This window comes from Rattus norvegicus, chromosome 1 (genome assembly GCF_036323735.1).
Source record: "Rattus norvegicus strain BN/NHsdMcwi chromosome 1, GRCr8, whole genome shotgun sequence".
In the NCBI taxonomy this organism is placed as follows: Eukaryota; Metazoa; Chordata; class Mammalia; order Rodentia; family Muridae; genus Rattus; species Rattus norvegicus.
Genome location: NC_086019.1, coordinates 6024450 through 6052446, shown reverse-complemented (window position 1 = coordinate 6052446; position 27997 = coordinate 6024450). Strand labels below are relative to the sequence as shown.

Here is a 27997-nt window from a genome sequence, read left to right as displayed (position 1 = left end):
GTAGGTCTGTTCTATATGTTACCTCGTAATGCGTAGCACTAGGCCTTCCCACGGTCTCAGTCAGGATCTACATTTAATGTGGCTCGTGGGCGTCTTCTCTAAAGCCTGAGGGTCCTGCTTCCTTTCATCCTCACGTTGGATTTTTCTCTTCTCGGATCATAGTGTCACTTTATTGTTACTTAAAAGACTTTATTTTTGCATCATTTTAAGACCATACTTGTTAATGCAGGGATAAATTAAATAAATGTTTTGTCTTCATTTTTCTGTTTAGTTAATATTTTTGAGTAGTTAAATTCTTAGGATATAGAGGAATAAAGCAATGTAAATAATTAGAGTCATTGAGTTGCACAAAGACTGTATGACTCGCAGTGTTACATGGAAAGTATCGGAAGTCACAGTGGGACAAGATCCTTTTCATGGGGTATTCAGAGTAGACAGGTCGACAGGACACCATTCGTTCTAACTAAAGAACTAGGCATTGTCACTTTTACTGTAGATCTTCCAGAATCTCTTCTACTACTGAGTACATGGTGATTGGCATCAGAATGGCCATATAATAAAAAAGCAACGCCCCCAAAAGGCAAACAGACTTAAAGAAAAATCACAAGTATGTTTAAAGTTCACTCTTTACAGAAGTTCATAGGTTCTTGAAAACTTGAGAGCATAGATTTTAAATGAGTGATTATCAAGTAAGGATGATGTTGCCTGTCTCAGGATATGTACCATGTCTGGAGACATTTTTAGTTTTACAACAGGGCGTGGGATCTGCTGTTGATGTTGAGTTGGTAGAGGGAAGCCTGAGATGAGGGTCACGTCTGCAGTGGGCATAGCAAAGAATTGCTTCCTTCAGAATGGGGGAGTCCAAGGGTCCCCATGACTCCTTCACCACCTCTCTATGCTCACCCTTCCCGTCCTATGCCGCCTCCTCTCCCACGCACTTCAGAATGTGTTTCAAAAACACACATCTCCTTTTAGCTACAGTTACAGCATATATTGTCTAGAGTGAAACACGGAATTTTATGCTTTTTATTCTTTTATTACTCAGTACTACTTTAACACTAAATTTGTAAATGTTACTATGATTTTTGGTTTTATGTTTTTAGTTTCTGATCATTTTAGAGGTGGCTAAAGTATAATTTATCTTTTATGTGCATTTGGTAATGTTAGTTATATGAAGTAATCTTTTAAAACATTTAGCACAATGTTATTACATAAAATGTGGGATAATTGTGTCACATCAACAAACTTAGAATACTTTAATTCAGGCTTTGAAAGTACTTGTACCTCTACATGTTTATAAATATATTCAGGAGTCTAAAACAAGAAATCAGTTTCCTACCCAAGGGTAAGGACCATCAATAAATTGTTTTTCCATGCCAAGAGAGGCTAGGGAATAGTTATGACAAGGGACACAGAGTAGCAAGACCTCTGACCTTGACTTCTCAGATAAAAATAAAAAGCAGGTGTCGGAAGCGAGTCTCTGTCCTCTGACTTTGCTTAGGTGAGTGTTTTCCTAGTTTTTGTACTGACTGAAAGAACACAGAGAATAAGTTAATAACCAGGACATCTTGTTAGTACCCCCACCAGTAAACTGAACACAGCATGGAGTCTAACTGCTACCGCAGACTATGACCTAGTCCACGCCCTCATCTTACCCTCACGCATGTGACTCGGGCCAGGGTGGAAGTCTAAAGTAGCTCTTGAGGGGATCAGGAGTTCTACCTGAGCAGCACCATGCTCTGTGGAGAAAGAGTCCTGTTGGCTTCACTGGGCTGAGGTGTAGGTGTGGGACCACAGGGGGACATGTGCTAGTCGTGAGGGTCTAGCTGAGCTTTGTATGTCTGGTGTGGTTTTTTTTTTCTTTTCTTCACTAAATGATTAGAATTTGTTAATAATCTTAGTGTCAGATATATTTGCATATCAGAATACAGGTTTAAATTACAATAGAGTTTTAAAACATAATTTTTAAGTATAGCATAATCATGATAAAATATATTATAAAATAATGACCCAACTGACAGATCACTGGTTCTGGCCTTCAGTAGAACTCCACAGTATGGCTGTAAAGACTGAAATAGTGCATGACAACCATTGCCTTCTTTCTTTGCTCAGTTTCTCTCTTTAGAGACTGTGTATCAGTTTGTTACACAAGACTGACCTTGAATTCAGGATCCTCCTGCCTCATTCACACACTTGTTTATTTTTTTTTAAATTAACGTTTGAATACTTTTCAAGTACCTTAGTATGTTGCTGACAAACTAGTTTTCAGTGATTGTCGTAATCTATATTCAAAGACATATTAAAGAAAGAAAAGTAGCCTCTTAGTAGAATATTGTATCAGCAGTAAGCAGCGTGTGTCTTTGAGACATTTGTCTAAATTTGACATATTTATGTCTGACATTTATTTGAGTCACAGGAATTTTAGTTGAACCCTCCTGTGATGGTTTGAATGTTTGTGGCTCAAGGAGCGGCACTGTTAGGAGGTGTGGCCTTGTTGGAGAAAATGTGTCATTGTAGGCATGGGCTTTAAGACCCTCATCCTAGCTTCCTGGAAGCCAGTCTTCTCCTGTTTGACCTTGGAATTACTTTCCCATTTTAGTAATCTAAAATTACTAACTTTATATCATTTTGATCTACAGTCCAAAAGGCTAATATCTAAAAGAAAGAAATAACTCAAAAATGGTTGAAATATAATTAATCTTGAGATATTGTTTATCATGCACAATGCTTCTGTGACCTCACAGCGTTGGGAATGAGTTGGCAGGGACGAGGAATAAAGAAACATCAGGCACAAATACAACACAAATACAGCAATGTTAGCATCTGGACTCCACCCACATCAGGAAACGTCTGCTTTGCATCAGTCAGTAAATGAGGATGCAGTTCATTTAATCTAGGTGGTGGGGCTCTGTGGGGAGCGTCTCAGGCTACAGCTGGTGGGAGAAGGAGCTATGGTGGACACTTTCTTCAAGCACGGTAATAAATGTCCGTAACTGACCATGGAAAGACCCTTCCCTTTCGTGGCTCTGAGGTTTCGTCCTTAACATGCAGTGCTCACCTCTGCAGCACACATTCACTCCGGAGTCCACCGGTGTCCCACAATGCCTTTCTACATTACTGCGTATTTGTTTAAAGAAACATTATTGGAGCTGTTTTATTTGTCCCCTTTACCAATCTACTTTCATGCTTTTTATTTAGGTACTGTAAGCGTCCCTTTTCAAAGTACTTATCTAAACAGACAGTTGGGTTTTTTTTTAAATTGTGACTCTTCTAAACATGATTTTGACATTTTAAAATGTATTTGTATGAATTATGGAACCTTTTATAAAGTTCTACAGGTTGTCATTAACAAGTAAGCAAGTTGAACATTTAGAATATTAAAATCCTAAGTTAAACAGTTATAGACAAAAATTTATGTCTTTCCCACATTCTGTTTTTAAAATCTAACATCTCTCATTTCTCCTTTAGTTAGATTTATTTATTTATTTGTGTGTGTGTGTGTATGTGTGTATATGTATGTGTGTGTGTGTGTGTGTGTGTGCGTATTTGCACATATGCATGTCCACAAGCCACGTGCAAAGTCATTCATACATGGGCACAAGAGCAAGCATAAAGGTCAAAATGACTGTAGGAGTCAGTCCCCTCCTTCGGTCGATGGGCGTCAAGGTCGGATTTGGTATTTGACCACAATCACTTTAACCTGCTGAGCCCTGTGGTCGGTTAGTCCCTTTCTAGTGTTTCTTGAACAGGCTTCTGATTATTGGTTTGTTTTACATTTCTGGGGATGGACCTGAATTTTCCACACTGGGAAGAGCTCTACTCCCTAAATATTACCCCAGCTAACCCAGGTTTCTAATTTGTTGGTATTGTTTTAATACAAATTAGAGGTTTTGTATCAAGTTATTTAGACAGCTTTTACTTTCTTAATTACCTTTTTCCATGTCTTAGCACAGCGGAGTTTCTAGAAGGTTTATTTTGCATTCGGTTATTGGGTATGTCGATGTCTCTGGCTTTCTGTGTACACACGGGTATAGGTGCCTGTGGAGGCTATAAAATGCCATCAGATTGGAGCTGCGATTGCAGTTGTTAGTCGCCTGACATAGGTCCTGTGGTCTGAATTGTGGTACTCTACGAGAGCTTCAAGTGCTCCTAACTGCTGATCCATTTTTTAGTCCTGTACAATGAGTGTTGTGTATTCCCATCTGATCCAGCCTGTACATTCTGTATACCAAGCACAGAAGTGCTTCCTTGAGGCTTGCCTTCTGTGCCAAGTTTAGACAAGAGTAGCCTCATTTGGACAGCCTACACCTGTGTTAAGGCTGCCTCTGCTCAGAGGTCAGATGCCTCAGTTGTTACATTAATTTCTTGCAGTTGACAAGTGCAGGTGTTTGATGACCGATTCCCTGAAAACTGTCAGAAATTATGTCTCAGCAGAGTACAGCTCTGAGGACCTACAGATTAACCAGAAGTGACTGCAGTCTAGTGCCCAGTACTGTATGCACAGTGACTCTCATTCTCCTAGAACCCTGGACAACCAGCTCTGACCTCTTTCTTGGTCAACACATCACTAACTAATGTCTTGGTCCTTCCCACTTGAGAAGTACCAGCAAAATGATTCAAAACCCCCGCAACTTAGTGTAGTTGCAGGCCACTCAACAATGAGTGGTTTTCTTGCTGTCCCTTATACTCTGTCAGGCCAAGGGAAGAGCCAAAAAATTGTTAAAGACTAGACTTGCAAGAGGCTGTGCAGTCCAAGCGACTCCCAGCTTAAAATGTGGTTACACACGCAAACAAGCTGGTCTTATGGCTTATGTATTTGTACTTCACATGAAGTTTGCTGATACATGCATGGCAAGTATACCATCTAAGTTTTCCTCAGTCGCACATAAACTCCTCCCTCACCCCTGTTTTCTAATATCAGAGACTTAACCGATACAAGTTTAGCAGGAACTTACACATTCTTTCTGAGGTTTGAGTGTTTAACTCCTATCTGCTGAGTGGTTCTAAATGTATAGATTCCTATGATCTCCTCAGACTTAACAGATATTCCTCTGGAACTAACCTGTCACACTGACATTTAGTCACTTTGAATGTAGAGTTGCTGTGATTTCCCATCTTTTTGATTCAACCTCTCACTTATTCATTTATTCAGCAAGTGTTAGATACCTTCTTTGTTACAGACGATTAAAATCAGCCCAGGATTTCTGCCTTCCTTAGCTGCTGAGTCAGCCAGCATCTGAATCAGGCAGTACCTACTTCTGCCTGATGGCCTAGGTTTGATCTCTAGATCTGTATGACGGAGGTGAAGAACTCCTGCAAATGGTCCTCCTTGCATGCATGTGCGAGCATTACTCACACACAGTAAAAAATTGGTTGATACCTTCCCAAGACTGATAAGCTATATCAAGTCTAACCTCATAATGTTTGCTAAATCTACTGTAAAATATTATTTCATGTCAGAACAATCCAAAGAATGTTCTAGTTGGTCTGCCTTTTCTGCTGCTCTGCATGGCATATATCCACCAACAGAGCCTCAACAGTCAGAGAAGGGCTCTGCTTCGTCTTAGATGATGAAATAGTTACCCACCAAAAGTCAGTCAGTTGTTCCTACTTGGTTTTGAATTCCATGGTGTGTTTTCGTGATTTTAAGCTTTATGTTGTCATGCACTTTTAAAATTTTTCCTCTCTGATTTCTTGTTTCTGCTTTCGCTCGTCCTCTGGCCCCCCCTTCCCCTGCTCTGTGTTCTCCCCGTTCTCTTCTCTACTGTTCCATCCTCTCAGCCTCCCCACATGGTAGCCATGATCTGCTAGTCCTTTCCTTCCACTTAGGCGTGTGCTCCCGTCCACTGCTAGGTCAAATACTTCTAGAACACAAGACTCTGATTTTTACATTTTAGGAAATCTAGTGCTGTTTCCTGTATCAAGATATTCTTGCATGACCACGTATGATTTGACGTTCATAAGAAAATCAGGTAATTGGAATTGGAAGTGTTAACGTTAATGTGTCTTTCTTTCTTTTTTTTTCCAGAGTTAAAAACTCACCACTTAAACAGTCTCCCGGCTATCAAACAGAGCTAGTCATCCAGTTGGTGTGGGTGGGTGGAGAACCCCCGCAGCAGATCACCAGCCTAGCACTCAACTCTTCCTACGGATTGTGAGTAGCAGGAGTTTTGTTTTGTTTTGTTTCCTCAGTCTCTTTATAGTATTCCCTGTAAAATGTGGATGTAAGTTATAAAAGTATAAGGAACTTAGGCTTCATTGTGTCATCACCTAAAATGTTGCTGTGTGACTGTAACCTCAAACTTTATTCGATGCCTTTTTCGGGACATAGTTTTGTCTTGAATAGATCCTGTGGCTATGTACTGTGACCACACATACACAGTGCGAGCCAGTACTCATTGGAGGTGAAGTGCAAAGTCACATACCCTTGGCACCGTGTTCCTGCGGAAACAGTTTTCTCAGCTTCTCTTAGCCTCTAGCATAAGACTGTATAAATGGATTCTGTAGTTAACAGTGCCATTTCTTGTCTCTGCCCCCAAAGTTAACTCGTGCACATTGTAAGGACATAGCAGTGGTTGTAACAGGATCCTCATCTATACACAGCCCTCAGTGTTCTCAAGCGTTGTTACTAAGAAGATAAAGCACGTGTTAGGGCCTTTTTATTAGTAAGGAGCTGCTTCGGTACTGTCTAGTTACTGAAGTATTTATCTTGCATATCCCATCTTTGTCCTCAGGAGTCAGCTGTCCTCTCCCCCAACCCCATCCCCAACGCTGTCAGCCATCTGTGTCTTGGAGTCACACATCCAGCCCTGACTGGTTATGAGCTGAGAGGCCTCTCTGATATCTCTCATTGGTTGCTTTACACCAGAAGAGCAGAAGCCTCTACCTTCTAAATACTTTATTGAGCATAACCATTCAAATACAACAGCAAACAGCAGATTAAAAGCAAGAGTCAATAGGAAGCTTGCAAAGTAGTAAGAATTAACCAATCACTTATAGGACTTACTGTGTTTGTGCGGTTGTTACTTGGTGGGAGTTTCCGCACTCTGTATGTTTTAATTAGTTGCATAGACTGTGTAAGTGTAAATCCATATTTAAAGCTTCAAGCGATGAAGTCTAACTTTCTGCTCCCTTTGTGCATCATGCACGGGGTCATACCTGGACCTGGGGACGGCTTCCCTTTGAGTTCATTACCGGCTTTTCAAAGCCTTATCCTACTCTGACTGTGAAGGTAACTCCTCTGTACATGCCAGCTTTCACATACCCCACAAGCTCTTAGACTGAATAAGCAGCCTTTATTCTTGAGAGATTCCACTGTAGCTCCTAAACTGTAATGAAGAAAGTATTTGAACACCTCAAAGGGAGCCTCCCAAGAATTATACTACCTTTTTATTTTGACAGAAGAATTGCCAGAGGTTACCCCAATCTATCATTTCATTTTCCAAGTGGCATCTATGTTCTTCTCATAGATGTTACATTGCTTAGTGTTGGAGGGTTTATTTCTGATAAAACTTTACTTCTGTGTCACATGTTCCCAGCAATGGTACTGATACCTGGTTTAGTATTGTAGACATGTGTAGATTTAGTATCTACAGACATGTGGGCAGTTCCTCGAGAAGGGCACACCCTCTGTATTCCCACGCCTACACTTGTCTTTAGTTTCAAGCAACTGCAGCGAATCCCCAGAGCCCAAGGGTCATTCTCTAACCTACACACACACACACACACACACACACACACTCACACGCACACACACACATACACACACACTCACACACACACATACACACACCATACACACACACACATACACACACACATATACACACACACATACACACACTCACACACACATACACACACACTCACACACACACATACACACACATACACACACACACTCACACACACACACTCACACACACACACAGAGAGAGAGAGAGAGAGAGAGAGAGAGAGAATAAAGATTTTTCTGACTCATCACCCTATTTTCTTCAGCTTTAGGGTTTTTATTTCTTCTCAATAGCTCATTTGCACTAAAGTACGTCTGCTTTTCCTGTTGCCAGGGTGGTTTTCGGCAACTCCAATGGCATTGCAATGGTTGACTACCTCCAGAAAGCAGTGCTGCTCAACCTCAGCACCATTGAACTATACGGCTCAAATGATCCTTATCGGAGAGAACCGAGGTCGCCCCGCAAATCTCGACAGCCTTCAGGAGGTAAAGGAAAAACGCCCTGAGCTTCAGCTGCTGTAAACACTCACATGCGTGTGACCCTGTGTCCGCAACTGCCTCAGTTCAGCAGCTCTTCTGATGTGAACCGAGTGTGAACAGCCACCGCCTAGCTAGAGACACAAGTCTTAGGCTTGTGTTCCTATCACCACTATGTTTTCTTGTTCTTAATAATCTAGGGTTTCCTTTAATGCCTGGAGAGAATCAGCATAGTGCTAGGACTATATTTCCATTTATTACAGAGTAGAAATAGATTTCAAAGTTGCAATTTTTTTTTGTTTCTTGTAAGCCAATAATTGAGTTTTAACTATTTAAGTCAAAGTAATGAAACCTTGTGTGAAAGTTTGACCATAGAGGTGATTATATACCAGTTAAAAAAAAAACTCTCTAGCGTTCTTCGGTGTTTGCTAAGTATCTAGTATTCATATTAAAGGTTTTAATGCTGATACCTCTTAGAACATAGAATACAAGTATTTCTAGCTAGGTATCCTGTACTCCTTGCCTATTTTCACTTTATGATATACAGCAAATAATATTTTACATTATTAGTTTTACATTAGTTACTAATGAGACTTCTCACAATAATTGAAATGTGAGCTCAGTCTTCCTGTGGGCCTTCCCAGCTAGACCAAGGGTAAAGAGAACCCTACTTAGGCTCATTTAACCTTTACCTGCAGAATCCGGGTAAGCACTGGAGTACTGTTTGGGGAACTGGTCTAAACGTTCTCCTCAGTCCAACAGAATCAAAGTTCACATTCATTCAGAGCCATCAGAGGGGTAGAGTATTTGACCAACATCTGCAAAGCTCTGGGCTTGACAGGCAGCACCACAAATATATGTTCGTGTACACACACACACACACACACACACACACACACACACACCCCACACCACATAGACAGCACCACAAATATATGTTCATGTGTACGCACACACACACACACACATATATACACCACACACACACATATGCACACCACACACACACACACACCCCACACCACATAGACAGCACCACAAATATATGTTCATGAGTACACACACACACTCCACACCACATGGACAGCACCACAAATATATGTTCATGTGTGTACACACACACACACACACACACACACACACACACACTCCATACCACATAGACAGCACCACAAATATATGTTCATGTGTGTACACACACACACACACACACACACACCCCATACCACATAGACAGCACCACAAATATATGTTCATGTATAGGCACACATCCACACACCACACACACATGCACACACCCACACACCACACACCACACACACACACACACACACACACACACACACACAACATTTTTAAGTTCTCTCTGAGATTATTTAATTGTTCTCAGAACATTTTTGGCTAATCATAGCTACCAAGTTGTAAATACATGAGAAAACTAAAAAACAAGCAAACAAACAGAAGAGGCAATATTAGGTTTTTCTATCATTTTGCTTAATGGTCGTAATTTTCTTTTCTGAGTTTGTTTTGCATTTTTTGTCTGTGAGTCGGATCATTTTGTCATGTATTATCTTCAGCAGAAACTCTGTTCCAACCATGCCATTCTAGTGTCTGTCTCGTTTCTTTCCCTCCCCCTCATCCATCGCTCACTGAGGTATGCTGCTTGGGACTCCTTGCATGTGCGGCCTTTCTAGCTTGTATTCTGAATCTGTGAAAAAACTCCGCTCTTCTGTCATAAGTAAGTCATTTATGTCTTGACATTTTTGTTCTTTGTAAAATCACTGCTGCCTTTTTTATTTTTCTTACTAACTTTATATCTGAGAGACTAAACTCATTATTTCGATTTATCTCATAACAGCTATTTAAACAGTATGCCCCAACCCAACCTCTTTATAAAGCAAAGGCAAAAATATTTATACAAGAATATCGGGGGCTGGAGAGATGGTGATGGTTAAGAGCGCTGGCTGCTCCTCTATAGGTCCTGGGTTCAATTCCCAGCACCCACACGATGGCTCACAACCATCTGCAGTAGGAGCCGATGCCCTCCTCTGGTGTGTCAGAGGACAGCAATGGTGTACTCACCTACATAAAATAAATAAAATCTTCTAAAAAGAATATTAAAATATTTTCATTGAGGTTTTTCTAGAGAAGAAAAATTCAGATTACAAGCTTGTAAAACTCTTACTAGTCTTAAACTTAATTACCCCCTTTATACTTTAGGAAGCTTGTATTAAATTGCTAGTAATTAAATGTCCCAACTTATCTAAGGATAGTGACAAGTTTTATTATACCATTAAATTTTTTTAATTTTTCTCCTTCCCTACTTTATTCCATAAATCCAATAATGTCATTTATATTCTTATTTGCTTCATTGTACAAAGAAGGATTAGACATTAGGCATATGAGAATTATTTGAAGGTTTTATTAGTTTAAAATATTTCCCATTGTCATTATGCCTCACTTCATAATTATTTAAGCTTTCATAATAAAAATTAAAATTGTAGGCCCGGGGATATCCATGCCTGTGGAGAAGAAGCTCTGCCTCATGGAAGCGAGGGGAGGGAGGGTCAGTCACTTGTAAATGGTTCCAATAATGTCTTGAGAATAGTTGTGCCTCTAAACCCAAAAAAGTCTTACTTTTCTTATAAAATTAACTGTACAATAACTGGTATTAAACTTCTTTCATTGTACTAATTAATTAGTGTTGGGGTGCATGCCCACAAATTTAGGGTGCCGGAGGCTGAGGCATGAGGATATCCTCAAGCTCAAGGTTAGCCTGCTGGTACCCTGTCTTAAAACTAAAAGGTTATGCGTCAAGGAGTACACCTGCCCACGCCGCCACCTCTCTCTCTCTGTCTCTCTCTGTCTCTCTCTGTCTCTCTCTCTCTGTCTCTCTCTCTGTCTCTCTCTCTCTCTGTCTCTCTCTCTCTTTCTCTCTCTCTCTCTCACACACACACACACCCACACACACGCACACGCACGCACACGCACATCACACACCAGCAGTGGACCTACAGACAGATGCTGTGGCACCTACCTAGCTTACTTGCTGCTTGCTTGCCTTTCGTACTTCCTCTTCTTTCCCTCAGGTTCTCTTTCTTCTCTGTTTGTAGTGAGTTCTTGATCTGTAGCACAAGTACCATCACACTGTTCTTCAACTTTTTAATACGTCAGTTTGAATGGAGAATTGGATTTCCTACCAACAGATATAGTCCATTTGATTAGGACTCTAGGGTCACTTAGGGATTTGATTTATGAAATAAAATATTATCATTTAAAGTGAGTACGTTAATTATTACATTACAGTTGAATTACTACTTGAGATATGGATTGAGGCTTCATCATGAAAACTGTAAAATTGTCACCAGGATGCCATTTCAGACCTTCTGGATATTGTGGATTTTTGTCTTTAGCATGAGGCACAGTTAGATTATCAACCATCACTAACACTAAAGTGAACAATCAATATTTCTATAATTAAAGTTATGTGTATATGGTTTGTCTGTTTCTAAATGTCTGACTGCTGTGCATTCCCTCCCCATGTTGTGATATGGCATGGTGTGTCAAAGCAGTTTATAGCTCTTGTAGGGAGATTAGCATCTGCACCTGTACGAACTGCTTGACCATAAGCACTGCAGCACCGTGAGTGTAAGGCCAGTAAGCAAGGCTAGTGTTACTAGTGACTACTGGGCAAGAAGGTGTATACTAGGATGTCATGATTCACATCTTGTGCAGTGAGATTTCAGCATAAAACTGAAAGAAAGAAGTGCCTAATTTAAAGTTAAGAATTATTTCTAGAATTTACCCTTTAATATTTCAGATCAGGTTAGCTGTGAGTAATTGAAGCCATAGAAGGTGAAATCATAAGAAGTGTGTGTGTTCAGTGTGATGGGTTCAGAGTCAAGATTGTGAAGGGGTGCTGGCAGATAGGTCAGCAGGTAAGACACTTGTCGCTAGGCCTTATGACCTGGGTTCAGGAGCAAGCGAATGAGCTCCTACAAGTTCTCTTACAACCTTCAGGCATGCATTGCACACACTCTTCCTCACACACAGATGCCCATGCATGCACATGAAAGAAAGCATAGCAGAGTGTTTGGAAGATGGCGGACAAACATTACCTACACCAGTAAGTCCTATGTCAACTTGTAGCAAAGCCTCACTTCTAAATACTGCCAAGTAAAGCACTCTTTGCCCTTAAAGAAAATGCGGTGAAGAACTAGGAACCCAGTTAAGAAAGGACGGCTTTAACTGATGGTTGAAATTTCTTGGGTTTTCATCAAATAGTACAATGCCTTTTCCTTCTGAGAAGTTTAAAGACTGACAGAAGTTACAGCCTGAGCTACTTCATTGGAATCAGGATGATTATATGGCACGCAAGGATGCTAAGAGAATGGAGTTTTAAAGGTGCCTAAATTGGTAAAGGTAAAAGCTTGTAAATATTGGTTAATCTGATAAATGACTTATTCATCGTTCAAGAGTTGCTGTGTAGCTGATGCTGCCAGTGTAAAGAAGATGGAGATGGGGGAGTGGCATGGCTCAGTGGTTAAGAACCCTCTGGCTCTTGCAAAGGACCTGGGCTAAGCTCCCAGCACACACACAGTAGCTCACAACCCCCTGCCTCAGGCACTGCATGTAAATGACACACAGACATAGGTGCAGCCACACACCAAGACACATGAAATGTGAACAAATAACTTACTGAAAAAGAGGACCTGGAGGTGACTGGGCTACTAAGGAGGCTGAGCAGATAGAGGGGCTCCCTATGGGAACCTGGAAACCTCCATTTAATCTCTGGACCCACATGGAGTTAGAGGGAACCACCTCCACAGAATTGTCCCAGTGCCTGGAGGGTGAGGGCAGGCATAGCCCTTGAGTTCACTGTCCAACCCAGCAGCCATTAATGAGTTCAGTGAGGCTCCGTCTCCAACACTAAGGTGGAGAGCAGGGAGAGGGAAGGCAATCCATGTAACATTCGCCCTCCATACATGCATGTATGTGTGCACCACATGCGCCTGTGCACACATGCAGTAGATGAATATGCACAATTAGCTATAGAAATGAGTTTCCATTGTTAGGACCGCGTGTGTGTAGACTCGTTTTTCTCCTTCCACCTTCTTACCTGCCTTCCAGGGCTTGAACTCAGATTACCAGGTTTGGGTTGTAAGTGCTTTACCTGATAAGCCATCGCTCATGCACAACATTGACTCTTAAGTCTGAGAACCACATATTTCAGGAAGTTAAACAGGTGTTTAATGGTGAATTCTGTGATATTTTTTCGAAGCAGACCAGCACCATTGACTCAAAGTCCCTAGTTCAACAGGACACTTTTCATGATAGGTTGACGTAACCTGACGTAGCAAACTGCCGTCTGTGAACAAGTCTGGCCCACCACTGAGTCTTCAGGTAGTTTTACTATGGCAATGCTGTGCTAGTTCTCATGACTTGGCACGCCTAGTATAGAGTACACACTCTGGTAATAGTTCTCTCATAAGTCCACTGTTACATACTTTAAATAGTAAATTACGTTTCCTATTGGGGTATCTGAAAGAGAAGGCAAACTTACTAAAATCGGCACTGTTTAAAGGGTAATTACTGCGCTTGGCAGCAGGATAGGTTGGAAATTATAACTCCTACTTTCATTGTTTGGGTGTATTTTACTATCAGGGTTTCACTGCAGCTCAGCGTCCTACTTTGTGATTGCTCCCCAGGACGGCCGTGCAGTAAGAGAGGGAGCACATTGGGTACAGCCCGTATGGTGACTGCAACACTTGGCAAACGTGACTTCTTTAACCACAACTTACTGTGTGACTGGAGTAGCAACTGAAGGGGGGGAAGGCAGAAGAGGAGGTAAAGGAAAGGAAAGATGTCAGAGGATAGATCTACACCTCCACCATGCAGGGCTGGGGGAGCCCGATCCCAAGCAAAAGCAAAGAGATGGAGAGGGCTTCGGTGTTTCTGTCTTTAACTCATTTAATGTGATACAGTATAGTTAACATTCATATTAAATTATATCAGCCCACTTTCTTTAATTGAGCCTCTTAATCTTTTCCTAGACTATTTTAAAATGATAGTTTTATCTGTGTGTGTGAGTGAGAGGTGTGCATTGGTATTCACCAATGGAGTTTCTTCAATTATTTCTAGCTTGGGGCGGGGGGCCGTGGTCTCAAGAAAATCAGAGCTCACTGATTTGTGTATGCTCCAGAGATCCACACATCCCCACCTTATCAGTGCTGGGATCCCAGATACCTCACAGCTGGCTTTGTGTGGTCTTAGGATCTAAACTCAGGTCCTCATGCTTGTGGGGCAGGCACTTGACTGACCAAGTCATCTCTCCAGCCCCTGAAATGATATTTTCTTACACAGTGTTTTCTGAAGTTCTATAGAATTTATAGTGCATTGAGAATGTAGCGATGACAAAAATACTGAGAGATTAAAATCCCCAGAGTTACTATTGTTGTAAATACTTGTGACTAACCATATTTTGGTTGTAAATTATCATTGTCATTTAGAAGTCTTCAATCATAGTCCTATCTCAAGTATTTTGACCAAGAATTGTGCCAGGTTGAATACAAAACTAAAATTAATCCTGTGGTCTTAGAATTAAATACTAGATATTTTTAAATCTGGAACTCTCGAATGATGACAATTTTTAAAAACACTGATTCTCAGTCAGCAATGAAGATTGATAATACATAATTTAACCTATAAAACATTTGATAAATGAAATTTGATACTAAGATTGTCTGAAAATTATAACCATAAAAGCTTTCTTAGCAACCATAGCAATTGTGAGATTGATTTTTTTTAAATAATAGGAAAGCAGACATTGCTCCCATGAACATATGTGGTGTGACACCTTACTCTCTTAAGCTTTAATGTGCTGTCCAGTTTCTGAGCTAATCCAGAATTCCCAACAGTCTCCCTCCTATTTTAATGATATGTGTGTGTATGTGTATGTGTGAGTGCATGTGTGCTCATGCATGTACATTTTTCATGTATGTGTTTGTCTATGTGAATGTATGCTTGCATGTGCTTGTGTATCTATGTCTCTATGTGTATGTGTATCTATTAGTGTGTCTGTGTCCATCTGTGTCTGTGAGTGTCTTGTTTGTGTTTCTTATATATCTCTGTGTGTGTATATGCGTGTATGTGTCTGTGTCTTTGTGTCTTTGTGTGTATATGCGTGTGTGTGTGTGTATGTGTGTGTGTGTGTGTGTGTTTCCATCCATTGACTGTCCTTTAGTCTGTGTTCCTTGAACATGGGCAGGGAAGGTTATTTACTTGAACAAGATCAATTTACTAAGTAATGAGAAATATGCTCCCTCTACCTCAATAACCATTAGCTGCCTATTGTTCTGCAAAGAGCAGGGGGCGTCATGACCCCCTTCAAGGTTGATTGGGAGGTTGATTGGACGAGTCACATGGGCCTCGTGTAACTACTACTGTGAGTTCATGAGTGCAGCAACAATGTCATGTTCAGAGGACAGCAGTTGGCAGCACCCACTCCTGACCTTCAGCTCTATACCCTCCCTGCCCACACGTTTGCACTGTTCCCTCAGCCTGGGAAGAGTTAGTACATGATTTGTGTAGGGCTGAGCACTCAAAGCAAGTTGGACAAGTTAGGAGTCCCTTCCTTAAGTCTTACCCACTGGGAAAAGATACTCTAGGACGCAGAGGGCGTTGGCCTGTGAGTGTAAGCATAACTGTTCAGAAGGCCTTTGGGGGCTGCTGAGATGGCTCAGTGGTTAATAGCACTGGCTACTCTTCTAGAGGTCCTGAGTTCACTTCCCAGCAAATACATGGTGGGTACAACTGTCTATCTATAAAGGGAGCTGATGCCCTGTTCTGGCCTGCAGACGGATACAGAGCAGACCACTCATACATTAAGTAAATAAAATTTAGGGGGAAAAAGATAGTTTGACACTCTATCAACTTAGCAAAGCAGCAGTAGTAGATTTTACACACACACACACACACACACACACACACAAACAGAGAGAGAGAGATAACATGCACAGACACACATTCATACACACAGCTGCGCATACACACACCACTATGTATGACTATGCACACAGACATGTATATATACCTAGATGCACACATGCTACATAAGCACATGTGCGTGCACACACACGCACACACACACACACGCACATGCATACACACACATGCATATACACACAAAGATACAAAGACACACACAAATACACACATAGAGATACATAAGACACACAAACAAGACACTCACAGACACACACGCACACACGCACACACCATCACCTCCCTGGCACAGAGTTTTGATCTCTTTTAGAGTCCGAAGCATGAATCTCCTCCTGTGGTCTGGCCTCAAATCCAATTAGAAGTTGGTTTGTTCAGTAACCCCATGAGTGTTGCCAGTGTTTCACACCATGCCTGGCAAGTCAGCACCATAGCTCAGAAGGTCAGCTGTGTAAGGTTTTTGGTAACTTTTCCCTGGAAGCCCACATAGTGCTTTGCAGTGCTACAAAAGCTAGCCAGCAGGGAGGAAGCTCTGTTCCTGCTTGGTTTCTGTGCAGCCGAAGTTTCTGTGTCTTCAACTCTTATCCTCTCGTTCTGACAGGCATCACGGAGTAGCATAGCCTGTACTGTTTGGGGTGGGGTGGGGTTCTGGCACCTTCAAACCAACAGCTCAGAGGGAGGCATCTCACACACGGTGCTGGCGGTTTTGTTTAGCAGTCTGACTTCTGGGGGCAGCATCATTCACCTCTGCAGGGTGCCTGCCTTTACTTTCCTTATTATTATTCCTCTTTATGAGCTGGTAACTTTCCATGGGGCTTGTTCATAAGCCTACGTCTTAGTTAATCCTTTCTCTTTACCTCCTCATAAAGTACTTTGCAGCGTTTTTTATAATAATTCAGGCCAACTTATAATATGGATCATATATAATTTAAATAATTCATGTCTAGTTGAGAAAATTGTTTAAGAGGTTTAAATGTGTGATATTATAGTTTTTAAGAGGGATACTGTATAGGATAGGTAATGTGAAGTATAAATTTAAGAGATACGAAATGTTTTCTTAACTATTTTAAAATACTTAAGTGATATGGTCAAGATTTACTTGAGGAAAACCTCTTAGAAATTTAAATTGAGGATTCTTGGGATAAAAGAATCACCAAACTTAAGCGTTTCTTCTTCCTTGCAAAATTCAAAAGAGCCTGCCACGCCTGCACCCTGGGGCTTGGTGGATCCTGCGTCATGTCTGCTGTCCTTAAAGGACAACACAGGAACTCCCTGAGAAAGCCGTTTCTACATCTCTTGTCCAGCAGGCGACAGCTGTATTAGTTCAATGTGTTTGATTGCCAGGATGTTCCCATGGCAAGCCCCTCACTGCCATAGTCTGTCAGTCTGCCCTCAAGTGGTTCCTGGTGAGGTGGGCCCTGTAAGAGGGAGAGGAGTTGTGTAAAATGGAGTGGGTTCATTAGCTCTTGGTTTGCCTTTCAGCGGGCCTGTGTGATATTACCGAAGGAACTGTCGTCCCAGAGGATCGCTGCAAATCTCCGACTTCCGGTAACCTGGTTTTACTTCATTAATAATTATTAATCTTTTAAAAACTAAGATGACATATTGGTATATCTTTTCATCAACACTTAAATCTACATATGAGAAACATCAGCTGTCTTTCTTAAAGTTTTAACTGCTTTAATAAGTAAGAAGAAGCACCATGTGCTAATTACGAATCCATGGCTGTGTCTGCTCAGGGTCCTATCATTGCTTAGCTCTTACAGTTACAATGTCGGATGTATTTTCTACTTGTAACTAAGTAGATTCTAGTCAGCCCTCTAGATACTTCTAGATCTACGCCTCTGGATTCTACTGACAATGGTTAGTAGCATGGACTAAATCAATTCGGTCTTTTGGTAGTTATTAAATCATATCCATTCCAATGCTGTGACAGATTTTTTTTCTTTTTTGCACAATGATCAAACCCAGAACCTAACCCCAAATGTTACTAAAGGTTTTGATGCCTGTAACCACAGATAAAGAAATGGACTCTTAGGAATATTGAAGCTTATTTACATTTGGGTTTTTTTTTCATTTTAATTGAGGTCATTTCTAGTATATTTATGGGCTTATTAATTAGAGCAGCTCCTTTTATTTGCAGATGAGTCTTTATATGGCCCATGTATATATTAATATATCTTAGTACACCTGAGAATCCTTCGGAAACAAAATCTCAAGTTCATTATTATGAGAGATTACAGATTTGCTAATCTTGAATTAATTTAACTATATTGTTTTATTTAAATTTATTATTTTTCTACCTAGGATCTTCATTAGCTTCCTCCTAGAATGATTTTTTTTTTTTTTGGCATAAGTAACACCATGTTTAGGCTTCTGTCTTTTACTAGCCATTCTACTGTATTGGAAAGAATTGTAAAGTGGGATGTGCTGCCAGGAGTATTTCGTATTTCTCTCACATTTCAGTTTGCACTTTGTTAGCCCTAAGTTGGTAAAAGCTTTTGTGTTTTCTTTTTATAATTGTTTTTTCTAATGTTACACAAATTGATAATGTCATCTTTCAAAATGAAGGAGCGCTCTGGGGAAGAGGCCCTGGTTTTCAGGAGATGTGAGGTTGTTCCATTGGACCCCACAGAAAAGCCAAAAGTACTGATTTATTCTTTTAATCCCAGCACTGGGGGACTTTAGACAAGTGGACCCCTGGGGCCTGCTGGCCACATAACCTTGCCTGCATGGCAGGTTCCAGGACAAGAGCCTCTGCCTCAAACACAAGATGGACAGCACCTGTGGAAGGACCTCCACATGTATGCATGTGTGAGTGTATGTGTAGACACATACACACATGTGCGGGCACACACATGAACATCCACTCACACAGCCTCTCCGCACAGGAGTTATGTTTTGTAAAGCTCCAATTTTGTTTGCTCATTAAACTTCTAAAACACAGAGGCGCAGAAGCCTCACCTCTGCCCACCACCAAGTAAGTTTTCCCCTGTGTAGGACTGATAACTTTCTAAAGCGAGAGTCAGAATTGCGATGTGTTCATTGTTCCTTCCAAGTGCATTCAGTGTGTGTCTGCCCTTCCAATCAGCACTGCTATTTGTCAGCATGCTAAGAACCTGGCCGCAGCAGGCAGGTTGGACATGGAACATACCACACTTAAACCGACAGTTTCGTTACATTCAGCCCAAATGAATTAGTTCATCTTTTCATGCTATGCCAAAATGTAAAATGGCAGATACATGAAACATTTAACAGTAACACATAATTTTAAATAAATGCAAAGGGATAGTTAAATATAAATATAGAAATATAGAAAGTACATAAGTTTGTACTCAGAATCCTGTTCCAGAGACCCTCAAAGTGCAGGAGGCTTACGCGTGGCTCGGCATTTTAAAATAGATTTTGCTCATTGGTTCATATGAAAACTCAGTTTAATGTTAACCTTGACACAACTCTCCCTTTTCCATCGGTCCTAACTCTTCTATCAGTTTGAAATGTGGAGTTAAAGTTGTAACCTCAAGGAAATGGATGTTAAGTCCTGAGTTCTTAGTCTCAAATATAAATCTTGCAATGATTAGGATGGCCTCTGCTTCTGCTCGATGGCAGAACTCTCTGAGGAATCAAATCTGTTCTCACACACCAAGGAAAGATCCCAAACTTCACAGGGACATCTGGCATCGAAAACACATGGGAGTCAGTGTGCAAACTGACACATGGAGGTCGGCGCCACAGTGGTCAGGCTACGTCTTACGGCTGGACCGTCTCTCTGCTGTGGTAGTGAGTGGAGGTCTTTGCCTGACTCTCACACTCTCTCCATTTATAGTTGTGTTGCCCATGTCCACTATTACTTCCTAGTTGAGAAATAAAGGAAGATTAATTATAATTTAGTCCTCTTACAAGCAAACTAAAGTCTAATGACCAAAAAAATGGATTGAATTGACTCAGAAAAGCCACTTTTTTTTTCCTTAATTTATTTACTTTTGGTATTTTGAGATTGGCTTGACCAGCCTGGAGCTCACTGTACAAACCAGGTTGGGCTCTGCTCCTGTGTTCTGTGATTAAATGTGCCCACACCTAGTTTTGTTTTGTTTTAAGTTTCTTTTAATATCATGAAAATATCAAAAATACTTGTCTGGAATACAATAAGATAGGATATAAATAAATAAAATTGTCAAACTGTACATTGTAAATTATTAAAAACAATAGTTAATATTTTAAAAGTTAGTATTTGTAGGGAAGGAAAATGATTTGTATAAACTGGAATTGGAACTTAAAATGAGTCCCTCATAAGTTCTAAGAAGAGATCAGTATTTAAAAGTATGCCTGCCTTCAAAATTTATCTGTAGACCAGAAGTTAGCACGAAAATGGAGGAAACCGAGGACTTTTACATACTATAAATAATCAACACGGTCAGCTGCTCAGCTCATTATTATTAACGCTCTCTTCAGAAAACATATAGAGAGTTTCCCTTTGCATTTATTTTACAATAAACCAGGGGTCTGCGTGGCGCTGACCTCATTGCTGTCTGCAGCTGGATTTGCCAAATCCTCCGAGGTGCCTAGGAGGCTGGGATTGGCTCAGCTAGCACCTTAGAAGTGGGGGACTCTTCCTGTGTTGAGTGTTTATAGTTATGTAGACAGAAAGTAGGATGATACAAATACATAGCATGATATAAATGCTGCCTCTGGTGTACACATGTGCCCTGAAGAAAATAAGGAATAGTAGACATCTCATGCGTTTGTTTAATTACAGTAATCTGGCAGATTTAAATAAATTTTGAAACTTGTTTTTCAAATATAAATTAGAACAACCAGTAGTAAGCATCTTCGACTATATTACCTGTTTATGTTTAAAGAACACTGAACACTTCTCTACTATTTATATATGAAGCTGTTAGCCTGATGTTAATCTTGATATGAACTACATAAAATAAAGCTATTATTAATATCCATTTTACCATAAATTGATGAAGCCATTTGGTAACAGAGATGACAATGTATTAAAATGGGACAGTGTCTGTGGCCATTATACCTTTTAAGTATGTTGTATTTGTATGAAAACAGCCATATCTATATCTGATCTGTAACTATTACTGAGGTCAGCTATTACTTGGTTTTATGTTAGTTCTGTATGACATTTGGGAGAATCTATGGATGCTATTGACAGAAACAACATGGATTATTCAAAGAATAATGTTTGTAAACTTCTGTCTGTGTGATTATATTCTGCCCATGTTGCAGGTCTTTCTTGATGAGAATGTCCCCTGTCCATAGTAAAGAAGATGATTTTAGGGGGTCTGGGGTTCAGATTTTTGTGTTTCTACTGATTCACCAAGGTTGATCACTTTGGGATTCTTTTAAGCATAGAAAAGGAAATATATTTATTTACCTCCAGTTCTTTTTTATATAGTTGCATCTAGCAGAAAGGCTTCATTCACTTAGCTAATTTGCACTAGTGGTATCACCATAAAGTACACACCACGGGTCACAGATGGGTTGTAAAACTGTTGCAGTGAGGAAGGTCATTTGTGCATAAATTTAAAGATACTACATAATTTAATGGTGACCATTGTATCAGAAGGAAGTAAAGTACCATGAGGGCTTAAAGGGGAAAATAATCCCAAATTGGGAAGATGGTGAATTATTTAATCTATGAGATATGTTGAACTGTACTTAATAGATATCTAAATGTCATATTTCCTTTCTGTGTTCTCTAACTTATAAAGTGCAGTAAGATTTTGCCCAGTTATTATACATTAAATAAATTTTTTTAGAAATAAAATTTGTATAGTAGTGTCTGCTATAAAAAATGTATACTATTTACTGTAGTACTACAATGATCTCCTAATTGTGGTCACCCGTTCTTGGTGGTCACCAGGATTTTAGTCTGTGATTGTTGCTGTGTTCTGTTTGTGACTGACCGTGTGCCTGTTCCTCACGTTGTCTCTATTTGTGTAGGTTCTTCCTCGCCACACAATTCAGACGATGAACAAAAAGTGAATAATTTTATAGAAAAGGGTATAGTATCTTTATTTTAAAGTATTTTGTTTTATTTATTCTTAATTTATCTAGTTTACTCTGAATAGATTTTTGACATTTTATATTAAAATATTATTTTCAGTGAAGACCCAAAGCAGAAAGTTTTCCAAGATGGTAGCCAGTGATCTAGGTAGGAAATAGAAGTTTTTATTTTGTTTCTAATCATTGCTCCATGCAATGCTAACCCAACACCAGAATATGATCCAGTGCATTGCATCTTGTGTATGTTAATTTGTCATTCTTTTGCTAAATAATAATCTTTGGGCTGTGTCTATTCTAAATGCATTTGGGAAATAATTCTTAAAATCAGTTAAATTGGGTTGTGGCTCTTTCTCTTGACTTACAGAGTGAATTATTCTGTTAACTTTTAGTTTCACTTTGTTTTCAAATAAAGCAGGGTTCAATTTAAGCTCTAAATTCCAAGCTTACACTCTTTTTAAACTGTGAATCAGTTTTCCTTTATAGTTGCACTTAGATCTTTTTTTTTTCTGCCATTACTCCCATCTCTCTCATATTTTTACAGTCCCATTTCAAGGTAATGATCTTCTAAAAGATGGCATTGTCTGCCCATAACCAATATTGGTATAAGGTAATTGACCTTTCCTGCCAAGCCCCACCCCATGCACAAGTAAAGGACACTTATACTACTCTAGGTGTTCTGAACATAATTTGTAATGAATGGTCCACCTAAGATTCTCGAAGTGTAACGCCAAAGGTCAAAATAAATAACCACACTTGGAAACTAGAGTTTTGTAGGTCACAAAAAGTGGAATATTCTCCAAAACTTGCAAAGTCTTGACAACATAATATCACAGAACGCGCACACACACACACACACACACACACACACACACACACACACACACCCTACATTTTTATCACATATTCCTTGGGGTTTTTTTCTTTTTATTATTCGTGGGGTGATTGGGTGTATGTGTTTGTACAGTTATACTGTGGGGAAAGCATTCGTGTGTACAGATGCATGCATGTGCACATACTTGCAAACAAAGGGCAACCTCGGGCATCATTCCTTAGGTGCCATCTTCTTTTGTTTCTTTTGCTTTGCTTTGCTTCATTTGAGACAGGGTCTCAACTGACCTGGAGCTCACCAAGTGATGGACTAGAATGACCGGCCAGGAAGTCCCAGGATCTGTGTCTCCCTGCCGACTCTCGGCTCGGGGGTCTTAAGTGCATACCACCATGCCCAGCTTTGTTTAATGTGGGTTCTGGCAATGGAACCCAAGCCCTCATAGTGCAAGGCAAGCATTTCTACTGGGTGAGCGACATCACCACCCCTACCACATACGCCTTTGATCTCTCTAAGGTCGGTGAGTTTCTCTGCAGCTGGAAGAGCTTTTACTCTTCCTCAGTTTATATGGTTGGATTTTAAAAACTACTACATGAAAACCCTTGTTTTTGAGCATTGTAAATTGAACCCTGTTTAGTTATATTATTGGTAAATGACTATTCACCCTTTGGTCATTCTTAAATATGCTTTGGTAAAGGGCTTTTTTCAATTCTTTATTCTTTATTGTGGTTTCATAGTGAATCTGTTGGTAATAATAATTAAATCATTTTAATTAAGTACTAACTCTTCGCAACTAATTTCTTTCTAGCATATTGTATCCTATTACATTCCAGTTCCGTCACTACTGTTCTTTTCTACAGTGAATTTACTAAGTAACTTTTACAGTTGTATTACCTGAAGTGAAAGAGTTTTCAGAAGTACCTGTGTTAATGTAGATTGAGTGTGACTTCCGGTCCCCTGGCTTTACTTGCTTTATTAATGTGTACCTTCCCATGTGTTTTTTTCTTTCAAGTAGATACGTAACTTCAGATACTGTATGTTGAGATATTTAACAGATTTCCTGAACAGATTTGCTGGGCTGGAGGACATATTTGGAAGTGTATGGCTTAGCTCATGCTCATCTCGTCTATGCTTTTTTTGTTTTTCTCTTTGTCGTGCCAGCCAGTGCCTGTAGGAATGTTTCTTAGAAACTATGTCGACTTTATTCATCTTTCCAAAGTTATGCTAGTATATGATTCTTCCTGACTGTTTCTAACCAGGAACATTCTTCTCACCTCCAATATCTTTATTGTATTTTACAAGACTTTTGTCCCATGTCACTTTCTTGATATGACAATTGTTATATGGAAATAAAGGTAACGTCTCATGGTTTTCCTTTTTCAAATGGAATCTGTCCGATGTTCCATGAAGGAGATTTTGTAGTTGAAGTGTTTCACATTGGATATGCAATCTCTATATGCATCTCTATATTATAGTGTCTATTTAGAAGTGATTAGCATCAGATATGCTATTGGAAAACATGAAACATCAATGAACTGCCTACCTAGATGACTGTTGCTATGGAACACTCTTCATAAAAATATTAGGCCTCGGGTCTGGAAAAATGGATCAGCAGCCGTTAAGAACTGGGCCAAGGTTCAGTTCCCAGCACCCACACCCACACCCCCTTCATACCTCCAAAGCCACTAGGAGTGCCCGTGTACCACGTGCATGCATGCCCACAGAGCACTCACACACGTCTAATTTAAATGTCATTGAAGCTTAGTTGTAGAAGCCACGGGCTCCTTCAGCACTGCTAGCATTCAGTGGTCCTCACCACCCAGTCTGTAGCGCTCAGCCATGGCCTTGGGTGTTGTGCAGTGGCCTTGTGGAGTAAAAGTTAGACCCAGGGCTCGCTGCTGACAAGGGAACTGCCTCACACGGCCACTGAATAGTTCTGTTCCCAGCCTTAGTCATTGGAGAATAATCGTTGCTACAGGTGGTACAGAGTGCCATTCACTTTAGCATTATTTTTAAATCTATTTATTTGAGGTAATGTTTTCACACCATGTATTTTGACCATGTTCCCCCTTTCTCCAAGCAGGGAAAATGAAGGTGTCTTTTCTTCTTGCTATGATGTCGACAATAGAGCGACGTCATGCTCTTGGTGACCCAAGAGCAGCTTTCTGATACAGTTATCTGTTATGTTGTCCATAGCGTTGTACCAGCACTATAATTTTTCTTATTTAATCAGCCTAGAAATCTCATGAACTGTTATTTCTCTATTTTACAGATGAGAGACCTGAGCATAAGTTCTATGTTGGCTGCACAGCCGAATAATAAAGCAGAATGTGGGATACAGTAGTCTAGTTCCACTGTCTGTCCTGTGTTATGCCTTAGAGATATTTGGTAAACGCCATAAAGGTTTTATACACATTTATATGCATATATAATATACAATAGGAACATATTATGCAATTTATACATGATCTGGCTATGGATCTACATTGCTGCATGGTAACTTGCGGAAGAAGGGCTCATAATCAAATTCTGTGCATGATTATTTTTTATTGACAAGGGTTTATTTTTTAAATAATAATATCATTTAAATTTTTAAGATAGATTTATTGACGGGAAAGAGCAAATTCTATCTGAATACCAAATCCTGTCCACTGCTTTGGTACCCATTGCCTAAGCATACTATATAGTCCCTAGATATCTAACTACCTTAAAAATCACACTCAAGAGAGTGAACAGGAGCAAACTGGAATACACTGGCCACTGACCCCACAGCCCAGCTACTTCTCTTGGCTCCTCATTGGTAGCTAGTCCAGGAAACGACTCACAGTGACTTTCTTACTCTTGTGCAAGAAGAGTAACACCTAAAGAAATAGTCGTGCCATACGATGCAGTAATGCCATGTGCAAAGAAAAGTTCCATGCGTGTAGAACACACGTAGTATGCTTGCCTATTCATGCCGGAGGATCAACTTGGTTAGTAAAATCTTAAAGCCCAGTAACTTCTCTTTACTTTTAGCCATTTCCATAGTCACTTAGAAAATGCGACCAATAAAATACAATTCACATGCTAGTGCTATTTGGTAAGAATCAAAAATAACTTTGCTGAAAATTTATAACTTGATAAATTTATAATTTGGTAGTTATTCTGCCTCGTGGCATGCTAAAGTAGCTCTTTAGTTGGATTCCATGCCTTCAGCTCCATTTTAACTCCTATGTGCCAGGAAGGATTGATTACCAGACAGCCTGAGAGTGTGGAGCCAGGATGAGTGAGATAGTGTTAGAGACTAAAGAACAAAGATTCAGAATACAGCCACTCGAGTAAGTGCTGTGCTGGGACAGCTAGAATACAGCCACTCGTGTAAGCATTGTGCCGGGACAGCTAGAATACAGCTCTGTGTTCAGTGGGCAGCACTCTGTGCTAGATTGTAGTTTTTCCTATAGCATTTGTTAAAATGGGGATCAGAGACTTCTACTCTCTCCAGTCCTAGGACATGGAGGACCAGCTGATGGTTTACGTCTCAGTGAACCCTGGAGTCACTCTGAAGTCAGTTTAAGCGAAGCGAGTGCTTTGTTGACCATGTGTACTCTTCATTGGTTATTTTCACACGAGTCCAGATAACTCTAATGCAGCCTCAGATTTACTCCTTACACTTCTGTTCTACATTATCAACTGATTAATGTACGCAGCTTCAATATTCTCATCCTTTATACATAGGGAAATTAAGTGGAGTCCACGGTCTCGCTCTGTGGTGCTGACCTCAGGACCAGCCGAGCTGATGGATGCTGGGATAACAGGGGCTGCAGTTAAAAAGATTAAGCAATTAGCAGGAGTTAAAACAATTTGAGTACATAATTAAAACATTTTGACAGTTATAACAAAATACTATATGTGTGCTTTTCCCAGTATTGAAAAATTATTGGAATTGGATCAGAATTGCTAGAGAAATATTTAATTGTACTCCGGATTTTTATATAATACAAAAATCATGGTGCTAGGCAGAAAATTTTATTTTATTGGAAGGATGTTTCACAGTTTTGAAGATACTTGGGGCTATATAAATTTATTTCTAGTGGAAAGTCTAAAGAAAATCAAAAGAATTTAATGAAATTTGGAATTTTTTGTGAGCAAAATTTTAGCAGGTCACAAGTCTGGAAACTGAATCAAAGTATATAAAAGTACAGGACTCTTCTATACCCACACTTGCTCTGAAATAATGACACAGAGACCTGGTATGTTTATTAAAAGCTTCAGGTACTCAGCTGGGCAAGGTTCGCATCTATTCTAACCCAACTATACTGGCTACTACCCAGCCTCCTGCCCTGTTACCTGCCATCTTCGTCTACCCCAGCTGCTTCTGCTCCATCCATGTACCGATAGCCACCCTCCCACGGAGACCTCCGCTGACTCCTCTCTCCATGTGGGACCCCACACTGGGATCAGAAGTTCCGCCTTAGTTCTCCGCCCCCTCTATAGGCTGATCAGTTCTTTATTAACAAGTCAGAAATGATGGTGAACAAATTTTACACAACATTGAGATGAGATGCTTCAATAATCAAGACAGTAAGACAGTGCCAGTATCCAAACTACAACCAGATCTCTGGGCACAATAGTCAGCATCTGAGTACACAGTGCACAAAACTAACCCCCAACCAAAGTGTCAATAAAACATTTATAATTAATAAAATAGCCATTTCATAGTATTTACTTCAAGAGGGATATTTACAAATTATTTGCAATAGTTCATTGTTCTGTATGTATCTCTATGTTGAATTTTGGTTTTGAAATAAGAAGTTGAGCTTATGTTGACATATGACATCACCCCTTTCCCAGGAATATTATCAGAGAATTGGGATAGCAAAGCACTGTCCGTCTACAAATGCAGTAACGAGGGACTGATGTTTGAGAAGCGTGAATTAGTGGCTCATAATAACTGGCCC

General features: G+C 40.1%; 1 protein-coding gene across 16 annotated transcripts in view; it reads left to right on the top strand.

Moving 5' to 3' along the window:
* Positions 1-27997, top strand: part of Stxbp5 (syntaxin binding protein 5) — a 152791-nt gene that overhangs the window by 103082 nt on the left and 21712 nt on the right. For 5 of the 16 annotated variants that reach the window (XR_005492935.2, NM_178345.2, XM_063274968.1 and 2 more), the window contains 5 exons: positions 6029-6154; positions 8067-8218; positions 17693-17758; positions 22172-22231; positions 22335-22382. Coding sequence is in view for 14 of the 16 variants with exons in the window: in NM_178345.2 (NP_848035.1) it covers positions 6029-6154; positions 8067-8218; positions 17693-17758; positions 22172-22231; positions 22335-22382 (452 nt within the window). In the remaining 2 variants the exon portion in view is untranslated. Of the gene's footprint in view, positions 1-6028; positions 6155-8066; positions 8219-9863; positions 9948-14193; positions 14198-17692; positions 17759-18781; positions 21996-22171; positions 22232-22334; positions 22383-23337; positions 27149-27997 lie in introns of those variants that run through there. The other 11 variants (XR_005492948.2, NM_178346.2, NM_030843.3 and 8 more) reach the window with 8 other exon arrangements.